This window comes from Olea europaea, chromosome 12 (genome assembly GCF_002742605.1).
Source record: "Olea europaea var. sylvestris chromosome 12, O_europaea_v1, whole genome shotgun sequence".
NCBI classification, from domain to species: Eukaryota; Viridiplantae; Streptophyta; class Magnoliopsida; order Lamiales; family Oleaceae; genus Olea; species Olea europaea.
Window position 1 is genome coordinate 13085638 of NC_036248.1, and position 13756 is coordinate 13099393.

The window sequence follows — 13756 nt, forward strand, 5'->3', positions numbered from 1 at the left end:
AACGGGAATCAATGAGAAATATCATTTTCAATGATATTCGGATGTAAAATTCCTATTGATGTGAAACTAATTCATATTTAAAATGTTGATATGCACATTTTTCGTTTTGTATATACAAGCATTTTAGTTATTTATTTTGATCTATCTAATGTTTCCTGAATGGTGGATCTTTTTGTGGAGTTTCTTAAATTGTAACCCAAATCTATAAGTAAAGCAATTTCACTTAATTGACAATGGGAAAAGGATATCTTCTGTATCCGTTTGTATTTTTATTATTTTTTTATTTTTTTAAATATTGCTGCAATTAATCTGATGGTACTAAATTATCATTGGAGAGTATGTCACTAGAGCTTATGGCTTCATATAATCTGGATGCATATGGTTTTATTCTTTGTTCTTTTTTTCTTTTTTTTTCTAATTTTCGTTTGAGGTAGCACTTTCGAAACTGATTATTATTATTATTTGTTCAGGATTTAATGTGGAGACTGTGGAATACAAAAACATTAGCTTTACAGTTTGGGATGTCGGGGGCCAGGATAAGGTATTAATTAATGATTTTTCCTCACTCCCCCCACACCCCCCCCCCCCAACAAGTGTATGAAGTAACATGATTGTTGATGCCTTCATGTTGATGAATTCATATCACAAGAACAGGAAGGATTAAAATCCTTTACCCGCGCAAAGCACGTATTAATTAGTCCTCAATCAGGGGAAAGGAGAACAAGATCAACAAAATGATAACGAAACCATAAAAAGAAAATGCACAATGTGTTCCAATCCAATGCTGTGAAATCAGAAAACACGCAGTACACACACTTAACACATCATTAATTCGAACTAGAATGGAACCCATAATATCAACAACTAAGCCTATCCCATCGTCCTCTTCTCTACTTGAAAGAGTTGAGGAAACTCCTACTATATTATATTAAGCAGCAGATGGGGCTGCCACGTAGTGCACGGCCGATGCCTTGGCCTCCGTCATTGCTGCTGCAACCAGTGGCTGCAAAGCCACCGCCTCCACACGTATTCCATCGGACACCACCGGCTCCGGTTTCTTGTAGTCCAGTGACTCGTCCTTGTAAATATCCCACCACTTCGTTACCAGCATCTTTATGTCTTCTCTTTGCATGTTCTCTTCTTTTCCTGTATATCTCCATGGCTTTGAACCCTATTAACATAAATTAAGGCAAATAATTTACTAGAACGAATCCGTCAAAACAACACTACACAAGTTACGTGAAAGGACTCATATTAAAGATAATATATATGATATACTATATTTACCAGCTTAACATTATATACCAAGTAGTATAAAACTTACCGCTGCACAGTAGTGCACAACCTTCACTTTGTCAAGCTCAACATTCTCCGGATGACGCCATAACATTGCAAGAACAAGGTTGTACACATTAGGAATCGGCTTGTATATATCCCTAAAATACAAGTTCAAGAAATCCTGCCAAAAATCCGTACATAGCATCACAAAACTTTAACCCCCTTTGATATTGTAGATTTCATATGATGTGTGATCGAAAATGAATTTTTTATATCTAAATTTTAACACCTGTTCAGCAAAAGGAGTGGGAGGCGTGATTTTGACTCTCTTCAAGAGATCTTCATAGGTTGCAAGGCTTGGTTCAAACACAAACATACCGGCGTTGAAGTAGAGGGAAGGTGGAGGACCCATCTCCGCCGGCCACTTGACTTTTTCCGGGCACTGTTGGCAGTACCCAATCTTGTATTGAGGTGTGTGACTCCATGTTTTCTCACAGAAACAATCCATTACAGCATAGAGATGGCTATCAGGCAAGTCAAAAAGGTGGTCAATATTATCATACACTTGTATATCTCCATCCAAGTATATAATTTTACTGTACTCCATAAACTGCAACATAAACCAAAAAGTTTGTAACCATCAAACATGCACGTATTCCTCAACAGAAGAAAAAAAAATCTTCTACATATATAATATACCTCCCAAATACGAAGCTTGGAGTAGTTGATGACATAATACGCCATGGCAAACTGGGTGTGGTTCTCAGGTGGGTACACGGGCTCAATCTCCCTAACTATGCAGCCTTGATCCTCCAGTACGCGGCGGTGCTCCACAGGGACGTCCGGCAGCACCGCCACGATCAGAGGATAGGCAGTTTTCACCTTTCTTAACCCTTTGGCTAACCCAACAACACCCTTAACGTAGTCACCGTTTCCAGCCAAGAATGTCACAAAGGCCCTTCCGGAGAAAGAAGTTGACTGAATATAACCAGTTGATTTTGCAACAAGTTCAGGAGCCATAATTGAGTTGTTACCTGAAAGATGAATTAGTTAAAACAAGATTTTAAAAAATTCAGATTGGATTCTGTGAAAGATTAAAAAGAGTTCTTAAGGAAAAAGAGATGTCTATGAAGTTGTATTTTCTCTTCAAGCCCTGACCGGGATGGTGTTTATATAGCGGTGAGACTAGGTTACAGTATGGGGATGTGAAACATTTATCGAAACATTACACTGTTGGTGCTCAACCTATTATCCGAATAACAAGTTGGTGTTTACTTTTTAAAATATGAACAAGTTAGTCCTCTGTACAATTGAAAATTTGATCACTAACAATGAAAAATTGTCACGTGACCTTCACGTACCTAATTTTTAGAAGTTTGATTTTGTTTTAAAAATTTGAAAGTGATACATAATCCATGTTTGATACAGAGTTTATAAAACTCATTTTCAATCATACAATTTTTAAAAAGATCTTTTTTTTTTTTAACCTACCCATTCTTCAAAAAGTCAATTTTTCACAAAATTGACTCTAAAAATCTACATTAAATGTCTATAATTTTACAACGATCACTTGAAAAATCAATGAATTTAGATATTTTCTGGTGTTGAGGACTCGCTAGAGAAATATAATGAAATATTGAGGATCAACTAAGTTCATGCCCACTGCCTCAAGATTGGTGTCTTTTTAGTTTTGAACGTCCTTGCATTGGAGTTTTGACACGCCAAGTCATCGACAGATCACATTTTGCTTTGCAAATGAGAAGACAATATATTTTTGACACATTGACAAGTTACATCTTGTTGTCTTTTCATTGTTAAGAATGAGTGATTCATCGACATACCATAAATATATTGAAATAAAATTTGGGATCACATACTTTTACTCGAATCAACTTGCACCTCTTAAAAGTTTGCAAACAAAGTAATTAATTGGGGACCAATGATGAAAAATTCTTCTATTTATCTTTCAAATATTGATTCCTTTGACTTTGGCTGTGTACTGACACGTGTCTGCATCAACGGTGGAAAATGGGCTTAAGGAAATTTCTCGAAATGACGAGGATAGACGCTAGAAAGCACCACTTATTTCGGGTCAACCTGAGGCCCGTGTTTACCTGTATCTTTGTCACTGCTGGCCACTGCCGGAATTATAGCGTTTTATTTGGGAGAAATTATTTGAAATAAAAAATTTATGTGAAATTAGTGAGCATATATATATATATATATATATATATATATATTGTGTAATCGGTTATTGAAAATGAGTCTGAGAAAAAATAATATTTAAATAAATTATGTTACGAACATTTAATCTCATGAAAAACTAAAAATAATAAAATAAAAGAAGAGATCTAACAAAGTTTTCTCTAGAAGATGCTAATTATATTATATTCTCATCGTTTAGGCGTGAAAAATTACGGCCATTAATTAATTTTATCAGGTTAAAAGTAATCAAGACATTATAGATGATCATTTGATTTTATTCAACACGTTTTTCACTTCCTAAGTGTGATTGTCTGATAATAACTGTCGGTGAATTCATATAATGTATATTTTACAATTTAATTTTAATTATGTGATAACAATTCAATTGTTTTTCTAGTGTACAAAGTTTATTATTGTCAACTGTCATGAAAATTCATACATTTTGGAAACTAAAGTATTAAAACATTTTAAAGCAGCACTATAATCACTTGCACGTTTCTCATATTTATTTATTTATTTTACATTAAACTCTTTAAGTTTAATAATACTCCCAATTTTCTAGGGCTTAGAATAATTGGAGAAAAGAAAGGTATCTATATTAGAAATGAGTTAAATTAGATGAAACCAAGTATTATGTGTTGATGAATTGAAGTGGATAACTCGTTAGTTCTTGTTAAGTTATTTTCATGTTTCAAGAAAAAAGAAGTGTTTTTTTAGTGTGATCTTTATGTGCCATATATTAAGCAACAAAAGTGTGTAAAGTAAATAAATATACAATAGCTTGACCCTATCATAAATTGATAATATTGTTGTTCTCGAATTCGATGGGATCATATATTCAATGGATCTCATCTTCCGTTCATGTGTATGTTACTTGCATACTTAAACGTTAATTTGGACTAAAATGATTGTAGCCGCAATGCAGTCCTCCTAGTATTTGCAAACAAGCAAGATCTCCCAAATGCAATGAATGCTGCTGAAATAACTGACAAGCTTGGCCTTCATTCTCTCCGCCAACGTCACTGGTAACTAAATCTGGTTAGGCCTTTTCTAAATTAGGCATTTGATCTTACGGTATTCAAAATGCAGGTACATTCAGAGCACATGTGCCACGTCTGGTGAAGGCCTGTACGAGGGGTTGGACTGGCTTTCAAACAACATTGCAAACAAGGTGCAGCATGCAGATGCTTAACAGCATTTGGATATTTTGCTTGCACATTTTATTCTTTTGGGCGCTCCTGATGTTTATATTCATTGCAATTTGCAGGCTTAGATTGCTGTGTATCTAAGGTGCAGTGTTGTATCAGTGCTGGAAGAAGCTTTCATTTCTCTGTTGCTTTGGACTTCTGCTTTTTCTGTCATTAAACTTGGTTGCTTTTGGGAAGGTTGAAATCTGATTCTCGTACTTTGGAATAATTCATAAATTTTTGTCGGTTCTTTAGCATCATCCCCTGTTACATATTCACACCTAAGATCTTTTTCCATATTCGGTTGTTCTATAAGGAATCACTTCCTTTTCTGCACATAAAGCAGGACGAGTGTTACTTCCAACATCGGCTCATGCACCAATACCCGTATACGGATCGATTTAAGATCCGAAGGCATTTTTGATTTGGTTATACGTTGCCAATTTATATACTTGTCAATCCATAAATGTGTTTTTCTACCAGTTGGTAATGGTGTAATATTACAAACGAGTCTAGGTGGTGGTGACTGCGAATAAAGTTGATTGAGAATAAATTAAAGAAAAGTCAACGGCATTTCCTTTCCTTATTTAGCATATTGCAATGTTTAAAAGAGAATCATATCCAAATGGACCCAGTCACCATATCACAAGAACAGGAAGGATTAAAATCCTTTACCCGCGCAAAGCACGTATTAATTAGTCCTCAATCAGGGGAAAGGAGAACAAGATCAACAAAATGATAACGAAACCATAAAAAGAAAATGCACAATGTGTTCCAATCCAATGCTGTGAAATCAGAAAACACGCAGTACACACACTTAACACATCATTAATTCGAACTAGAATGGAACCCATAATATCAACAACTAAGCCTATCCCATCGTCCTCTTCTCTACTTGAAAGAGTTGAGGAAACTCCTACTATATTATATTAAGCAGCAGATGGGGCTGCCACGTAGTGCACGGCCGATGCCTTGGCCTCCGTCATTGCTGCTGCAACCAGTGGCTGCAAAGCCACCGCCTCCACACGTATTCCATCGGACACCACCGGCTCCGGTTTCTTGTAGTCCAGTGACTCGTCCTTGTAAATATCCCACCACTTCGTTACCAGCATCTTTATGTCTTCTCTTTGCATGTTCTCTTCTTTTCCTGTATATCTCCATGGCTTTGAACCCTATTAACATAAATTAAGGCAAATAATTTACTAGAACGAATCCGTCAAAACAACACTACACAAGTTACGTGAAAGGACTCATATTAAAGATAATATATATGATATACTATATTTACCAGCTTAACATTATATACCAAGTAGTATAAAACTTACCGCTGCACAGTAGTGCACAACCTTCACTTTGTCAAGCTCAACATTCTCCGGATGACGCCATAACATTGCAAGAACAAGGTTGTACACATTAGGAATCGGCTTGTATATATCCCTAAAATACAAGTTCAAGAAATCCTGCCAAAAATCCGTACATAGCATCACAAAACTTTAACCCCCTTTGATATTGTAGATTTCATATGATGTGTGATCGAAAATGAATTTTTTATATCTAAATTTTAACACCTGTTCAGCAAAAGGAGTGGGAGGCGTGATTTTGACTCTCTTCAAGAGATCTTCATAGGTTGCAAGGCTTGGTTCAAACACAAACATACCGGCGTTGAAGTAGAGGGAAGGTGGAGGACCCATCTCCGCCGGCCACTTGACTTTTTCCGGGCACTGTTGGCAGTACCCAATCTTGTATTGAGGTGTGTGACTCCATGTTTTCTCACAGAAACAATCCATTACAGCATAGAGATGGCTATCAGGCAAGTCAAAAAGGTGGTCAATATTATCATACACTTGTATATCTCCATCCAAGTATATCATTTTACTGTACTCCATAAACTGCAACATAAACCAAAAAGTTTGTAACCATCAAACATGCACGTATTCCTCAACAGAAGAAAAAAAAATCTTCTACATATATAATATACCTCCCAAATACGAAGCTTGGAGTAGTTGATGACATAATACGCCATGGCAAACTGGGTGTGGTTCTCAGGTGGGTACACGGGCTCAATCTCCCTAACTATGCAGCCTTGATCCTCCAGTACGCGGCGGTGCTCCACAGGGACGTCCGGCAGCACCGCCACGATCAGAGGATAGGCAGTTTTCACCTTTCTTAACCCTTTGGCTAACCCAACAACACCCTTAACGTAGTCACCGTTTCCAGCCAAGAATGTCACAAAGGCCCTTCCGGAGAAAGAAGTTGACTGAATATAACCAGTTGATTTTGCAACAAGTTCAGGAGCCATAATTGAGTTGTTACCTGAAAGATGAATTAGTTAAAACAAGATTTTAAAAAATTCAGATTGGATTCTGTGAAAGATTAAAAAGAGTTCTTAAGAATAAAGGAAAAAGAGATGTCTATGAAGTTGTATTTTCTCTTCAAGCCCTGACCGGGATGGTGTTTATATAGCGGTGAGACTAGGTTACAGTATGGGGATGTGAAACATTTATCGAAACATTACACTGTTGGTGTTCAACCTATTATCCGAATAACAAGTTGGTGTTTACTTTTTAAAATATGAACAAGTTAGTCCTCTATACAATTGAAAATTTGATCACTAACAATGAAAAATTGTCACGTGACCTTCACGTACCTAATTTTTAGAAGTTTGATTTTGTTTTAAAAATTTGAAAGTGATACATAATCCATGTTTGATACAGAGTTTATAAAACTCATTTTCAATCATACAATTTTTAAAAAGATTTTTTTTTTTTTTAACCTACCCATTCTTCAAAAAGTCAATTTTTCACAAAATTGACTCTAAAAATCTACATTAAATGTCTATAATTTTACAACGATCACTTGAAAAATCAATGAATTTAGATATTTTCTGGTGTTGAGGACTCGCTAGAGAAATATAATGAAATATTGAGGATCAACTAAGTTCATGCCCACTGCCTCAAGATTGGTGTCTTTTTAGTTTTGAACGTCCTTGCATTGGAGTTTTGACACGCCAAGTCATCGACAGATCACATTTTGCTTTGCAAATGAGAAGACAATATATTTTTGACACATTGACAAGTTACATCTTGTTGTCTTTTCATTGTTAAGAATGAGTGATTCATCGACATACCATAAATATATTGAAATAAAATTTGGGATCACATACTTTTACTCGAATCAACTTGCACCTCTTAAAAGTTTGCAAACAAAGTAATTAATTGGGGACCAATGATGAAAAATTCTTCTATTTATCTTTCAAATATTGATTCCTTTGACTTTGGCTGTGTACTGACACGTGTCTGCATCAACGGTGGAAAATGGGCTTAAGGAAATTTCTCGAAATGACGAGGATAGACGCTAGAAAGCACCACTTATTTCGGGTCAACCTGAGGCCCGTGTTTACCTGTATCTTTGTCACTGCTGGCCACTGCCGGAATTATAGCGTTTTATTTGGGAGAAATTATTTGAAATAAAAAATTTATGTGAAATTAGTGAGCATATATATATATATATATATATATATATATATTGTGTAATCGGTTATTGAAAATGAGTCTGAGAAAAAATAATATTTAAATAAATTATGTTACGAACATTTAATCTCATGAAAAACTAAAAATAATAAAATAAAAGAAGAGATCTAACAAAGTTTTCTCTAGAAGATGCTAATTATATTATATTCTCATCGTTTAGGCGTGAAAAATTACGGCCATTAATTAATTTTATCAGGTTAAAAGTAATCAAGACATTATAGATGATCATTTGATTTTATTCAACACGTTTTTCACTTCCTAAGTGTGATTGTCTGATAATAACTGTCGGTGAATTCATATAATGTATATTTTACAATTTAATTTTAATTATGTGATAACAATTCAATTGTTTTTCTAGTGTACAAAGTTTATTATTGTCAACTGTCATGAAAATTCATACATTTTGGAAACTAAAGTATTAAAACATTTTAAAGCAGCACTATAATCACTTGCACGTTTCTCATATTTATTTATTTATTTTACATTAAACTCTTTAAGTTTAATAATACTCCCAATTTTCTAGGGCTTAGAATAATTGGAGAAAAGAAAGGTATCTATATTAGAAATGAGTTAAATTAGATGAAACCAAGTATTATGTGTTGATGAATTGAAGTGGATAACTCGTTAGTTCTTGTTAAGTTATTTTCATGTTTCAAGAAAAAAGAAGTGTTTTTTTAGTGTGATCTTTATGTGCCATATATTAAGCAACAAAAGTGTGTAAAGTAAATAAATATACAATAGCTTGACCCTATCATAAATTGATAATATTGTTGTTCTCGAATTCGATGGGATCATATATTCAATGGATCTCATCTTCCGTTCATGTGTATGTTACTTGCATACTTAAACGTTAATTTGGACTAAAATGATTGTAGCCGCAATGGTTGCAAACACTCCAACATCAAGTCAAACAACTAAACATATTTAGGTATGGGAGAGACATAATGAGCGAACACATAATTATCGGGTTGAAAAAGAATATTACTAAGACATAGAGTAATTTTGTATTCAAAATCATATTATCTTTGGAAGTCATTATGTGTGTGAGTATCCATACTAGGAGAAATGCCTTGATGTCAATTTGATGCTTGATGTATGGGCGCGTCCAAACAATTAATATGTCAAGTTTAATCGTATCATCTCTGATTGTGATAAGCTGAAGAGTAGCCATATTAGGCCTATGACCGTGATAGCTTGCATGGACTAAATGGCATTATTGCAGAGCTATCAAATATGACGTTGCACAATGTGTCTTGACCTAGACGAGGTCTTTAGAGGATATCTATAACAAACGATGTCAATCACGTGGAAATACGTTGTAATAGGAAGGTGACATTTTCTCAAAAATAATACCTTGGACGAGGAGTCCAAGGACTGTGTCCAATCGCCTCTTAGAGCACACATGAAGGGGTGAGGAATGTAGACCTTTCGTCACCTTTTCACCTTTTGCTTAGCTGGTTGTCATGTGATTTGCTTCATAAGCCAAAACGTAACAATTAATAATTAAATCAAATACTGAGAATCAAGAATCAGTTAGAAGTGAATAGTTCTCATTTTCAAGTTCATAACTAATTAAGTAATTAATTTTAATTGAAATCGATGAATGAAATACTTGATATAAAGATTACACCATGTTTATCATAAGCGAAAACACGAGTGTGCGCAATTGCTTTGCCCTTGCCCCACCTACGCACCACCATGCACCAAGTTTGAAGAAATTCATATTGTTTAAAGATTGAGATTATCACAATGAGTTTTTTATGTCGGTTTTTTAAAGGTACCGACAGGAATACCATTTTGGTTATTCCATCTATGAAAATGACGCATCATTTCTTTAATAATATATTAACAGATAGCCACTGGCGGACCCACAGTATGTCATGGTGGGTCACTTGACCCACCAATTTTATATTTTTTAAGAAGTTGGATATGAAGAAGAAGAACCCGAGTCCAAAAAATCTGAAAGCTTTAATTTTTTAAATAATGTGAAAGATTCATTCATGAAAAGTTGTATGCCTCTTTCTTCAGGAAATTATTTCTTTTTGATGATTTCTTTTGTTTTTCTTATCAAATAAAAGTGGGGACCACTTAAGCGCTCCAATTTCTATCTTGTTTTGGCAATTTTATAATAATGGATTCTTGTTGTAATTTTTGTCTTTGTTTGGACTAAAGTACGATTGATGAGGTAACATTGAGAATTATTGTGATTTTTGTACTTTTCACTTGAATTGATTGTGATGGAAAAATAATTTAAACATAAATATACGTTTTCTTTTGATGATCACGAGATAAAAGTGATGAAAATGATGTTGGAGATAAAAATGATAACAAACTTGGTGGTATTTGAGATAAACATAAATCTGTATTTTTTTTCAAGATCAATTTTGCCCCCACCAACTCGAAACGTCTATAGCTAAAGCGACCCTAATGAATTCATTTATTTTGGTAATAATATTTAATATATTTAATACATACTTTATTTCAACGCTCATCATTTTCTTCTTTGTCAATTTAATATATTAGAAATCGTTGACTTGAGGGCTTGGAGACTTTCATTAGTATTTTTGAAAAAAAAAATGAAAAATTCGATTATAATTTCAAATATTTTTGTTTAGAGAATGTTTGATAGTACTTTTAAATACTTATAAATTGCGAGTCATATAGAATATTTGCATAATAAGGGAATTGTAAACTATGATTGCTGCAAAATGTTCGAACAATAAAAACGTTCAATAAAAAATTTAAGTTTCACCAAACAAGCATTTAACACCAAACATGCACTTAAACAATGTCATTTTTTGCCCCCATGGCACATCTCCAAGTGGTAAAAGGGGAGGGTGGAGAAATTCAATTTTGCTTGAGGCTGCCGTGTCAAGGGTTCGAATCCTGAAATATGGATTTGGCTCTTGAATAAGTGCAAGTGTACAAGCAGCCTTCCACCTTGTATCCTTGGATGCATAACCTGCGATTTACCTCTCTCACGATACTCCAGGGTAAGGGTAGTGGGGGACCCTCAAGGTTGGGGTTCAACCTTCTAAACAATGCCATTTTTTCAATAACGAGGGGTCCAGACCGATATCCACCATTGTCGGAGAGTTTTTCTTTTTCTTTTTTAATTTTTATTTATTTTTTATTATTATTATTTTTTGTTATATAAGAATAAATAAACTAATTAAAGAAAACTGAGAACAAGTTACAGAACGATCCGCTCACATGGATTCAAAAATATAAAAGCTGAGGGTTATAATTTCATTTTTGGTCATTGAATGTTTAGAATTTTAACTGGGTTACTCAATTTAATTTATCTCAATCAATTAATTTAATAGTAATTTATTTTTAATGTTATTCATCTTACTTTGAACGTTAAAGATAACAGCAACATAACGTAAACATGAAGTACTATAACTTAAATGACATTTAAATAGCAATTCTTATCATGCATTGTGATAAATTAAATTGAAAATAACGTTAAATAAAATATTTATAGAGTGTTTAATTAACTTTATTTTTCATGAAAATATCATTTTTTTTTTTCACTTTTTTGGTGTTTGATTGATAATTTTTCAATGAAAAATATTTTCATCTTTATGTTCACGTGATTATAATTTCTTCAAAAACGAGAAAAATATTCTATTTAGGGAGAAGAAATTTTTATTTTTTTAGTAATTCACTAATTCACTCTTTTTCTCTCTCTCATATATTCATTCTCTCTCGTTTACCTATCAATAAAAAGAACAAGTATAATATTTTATAAATCGAAAATTAAATCAATCTAACATATTTAATTAATAATTTTCATATAAATAAATATTAAATAATTAAATTATCTAAAATTTATTTTCTTTTCATCAAAGTTTCATGATCGCAGTCAAAAAGGAATTTAGCCCCTATTTGATGCTCATTACGTGAAAATGAAAATAGGGGGAATAGTATTTTTTTAAAAAAATGAGTGATTGGAAAGAAAGGAAAAATTTTCGATTTACGTGTAATATTATTTCATGAAAGATTGTGTGATTGAAAATACGAGAAAAAAATTGAAATATAATATAATTTAATTTAATGGAGTTCAAACTGGGGCTTAGATCTTCCGGAACGGAAGAGAATAAAAGCAAGTTGGGCGGCGCTTTAATTTTAAACTACAATACTGAGGGTCAGCAAATTTAACGGCCAGCGTACACGTTGCATGGAGAGAGTGGTGTAAATCACGTGATTGAAACCGCTGTACAATTTGCCAGCTCACTGCTCTTTTGGAGTGTATGGGCCAGTTGTATGCCACGTGTTATCTGCCGAGGCTAAAGCCTTTGAACTTACTATATATACACTTTAATTTATACTTTGTCACGTGTCATTATTCTATTGTACAGTTTAAATTTCAAATAGTTTTTCATTCAATTGATACTTGACAACAATACAAGTGTCGAAAACCAGTGAACAAATATCAAAGTTCAAACGTCATGGGGGATGCTCCTTTATCTTTTTCCTAATGCCTTTGCCTCTGAGCCACATTCTTTAAACAAAATAAAAATGAAAAAAAGTTTATTTTTAACATGACTCATTTTTAATTATATTTTCTTATTAAAATAATTAATTATACATATAAATTAAAAAATTTATCTACTTTTAATCAAATATACTTAATTTATCCTCCCAAAAAATGAGCTGAAACAAACTCTTAATTTATCCATTAAAAACTTGCATATTAGGAAGGTCAATAGTCAATACAAGTACCTTGGTTTTGAGATTGAATCTCGTTATTTATAAGTACAATATTTACATAAAGGATTATTTAAAGTCACATGTCATTCTACTATTTGCTATTTAAAAAGCAATCAACTTTTTCATTCAATTCTTTCCTTCCACATCATTTTCGTTAATTGCTTATGTACATTTTTTATGTACGAGTATCCAAATTCTTTGACGTTGAGGTTCCATTTGATCTCATTTTTTGAAGAAAGAATCGATTTTGAAATAGTAATTTTTTGGACAATCTGTTTTTTTTTTTTTTTAAATAATGAAAAATTTTAAGTTTACATGTAAAATCAAATTATTGAGAGGATATGTAGTTGAAAGTAAGATGAGCTTTTAGAGAATGAGAGTTACACATGAGTTGAATTAACTTTGCAAAAGAAACTGGATGTACTAGGCATATTTGGGAGTGGTTTACAAATAATCTAATTATAAATAAATAGATAGTACTTTTATTTATTTTGAAATTTATTAAAAAATAATACTAAATGCTTACAAGCCAAACGTAGGGGTAACGTGCAGCTCCCTTTCCTTGGAACGAACGGGATATAATATCTTTATTTCGTTTTAGATTTTTGTATCGATCGTAGTGTTTGATTGCCATGCTTATTATATTTTATTGAGCATCTATTAGTAATAATTGGTCTAGAACAAGGGGTTTTTTAGGAAATTGAAATGTAATCGTAGTGAATACACCATTGATAGATATTGACCACATTATTGTTGATAATTATTGTATTGGTAATATTTTTATGTGTAATTAGCACGAAACGTCCCTACCTTTCGATATTTTTGTGGAAAACATCCTAT

The 13756-nt window shown here is 33.1% G+C and overlaps 2 protein-coding genes across 2 annotated transcripts; both read right to left on the reverse strand.

The window, feature by feature from the left end:
* Positions 1-658: 658 nt before the first annotated feature.
* On the reverse strand, positions 659-2393 carry LOC111405715 (galactinol synthase 2-like). The gene is made up of 4 exons (XM_023034724.1): positions 1978-2393; positions 1568-1888; positions 1325-1459; positions 659-1171 (listed from the first exon to the last, which is right to left on the reverse strand). Exons 1-4 carry the CDS (start codon positions 2296-2298, stop codon positions 929-931), a joined length of 1020 nt encoding a protein of 339 aa, XP_022890492.1. The 5' UTR covers positions 2299-2393; the 3' UTR covers positions 659-928.
* Positions 2394-5311: 2918 nt separating this feature from the next.
* On the reverse strand, positions 5312-7101 carry LOC111405714 (galactinol synthase 2-like). The gene is made up of 4 exons (XM_023034723.1): positions 6649-7101; positions 6239-6559; positions 5996-6130; positions 5312-5842 (listed from the first exon to the last, which is right to left on the reverse strand). The coding sequence occupies exons 1-4, from the start codon at positions 6967-6969 to the stop codon at positions 5600-5602; spliced, it is 1020 nt and encodes a 339-aa protein (XP_022890491.1). The 5' UTR covers positions 6970-7101; the 3' UTR covers positions 5312-5599.
* Positions 7102-13756: the final 6655 nt, after the last annotated feature.

Excerpts from the sequence above, each read along its gene's own strand:
- LOC111405714 (XM_023034723.1), bottom strand. The coding sequence starts at position 6,969 with ATGGCTCCTGAACTTGTTGCAAAATCAACTGGTTATATTCAGTCAACT. Across the intron at positions 6,560-6,648 it reads CCAAGCTTCGTATTTGGGAG|TTTATGGAGTACAGTAAAAT; the intron begins GTATATTATATA and ends TTTATGTTGCAG. Across the intron at positions 5,843-5,995 it reads TTGTGCACTACTGTGCAGCG|GGTTCAAAGCCATGGAGATA; the intron begins GTAAGTTTTATA and ends TTATGTTAATAG.
- LOC111405715 (XM_023034724.1), bottom strand. The coding sequence starts at position 2,298 with ATGGCTCCTGAACTTGTTGCAAAATCAACTGGTTATATTCAGTCAACT. Across the intron at positions 1,889-1,977 it reads CCAAGCTTCGTATTTGGGAG|TTTATGGAGTACAGTAAAAT; the intron begins GTATATTATATA and ends TTTATGTTGCAG. Across the intron at positions 1,460-1,567 it reads CCACTCCTTTTGCTGAACAG|GATTTCTTGAACTTGTATTT; the intron begins GTGTTAAAATTT and ends GATTTTTGGCAG.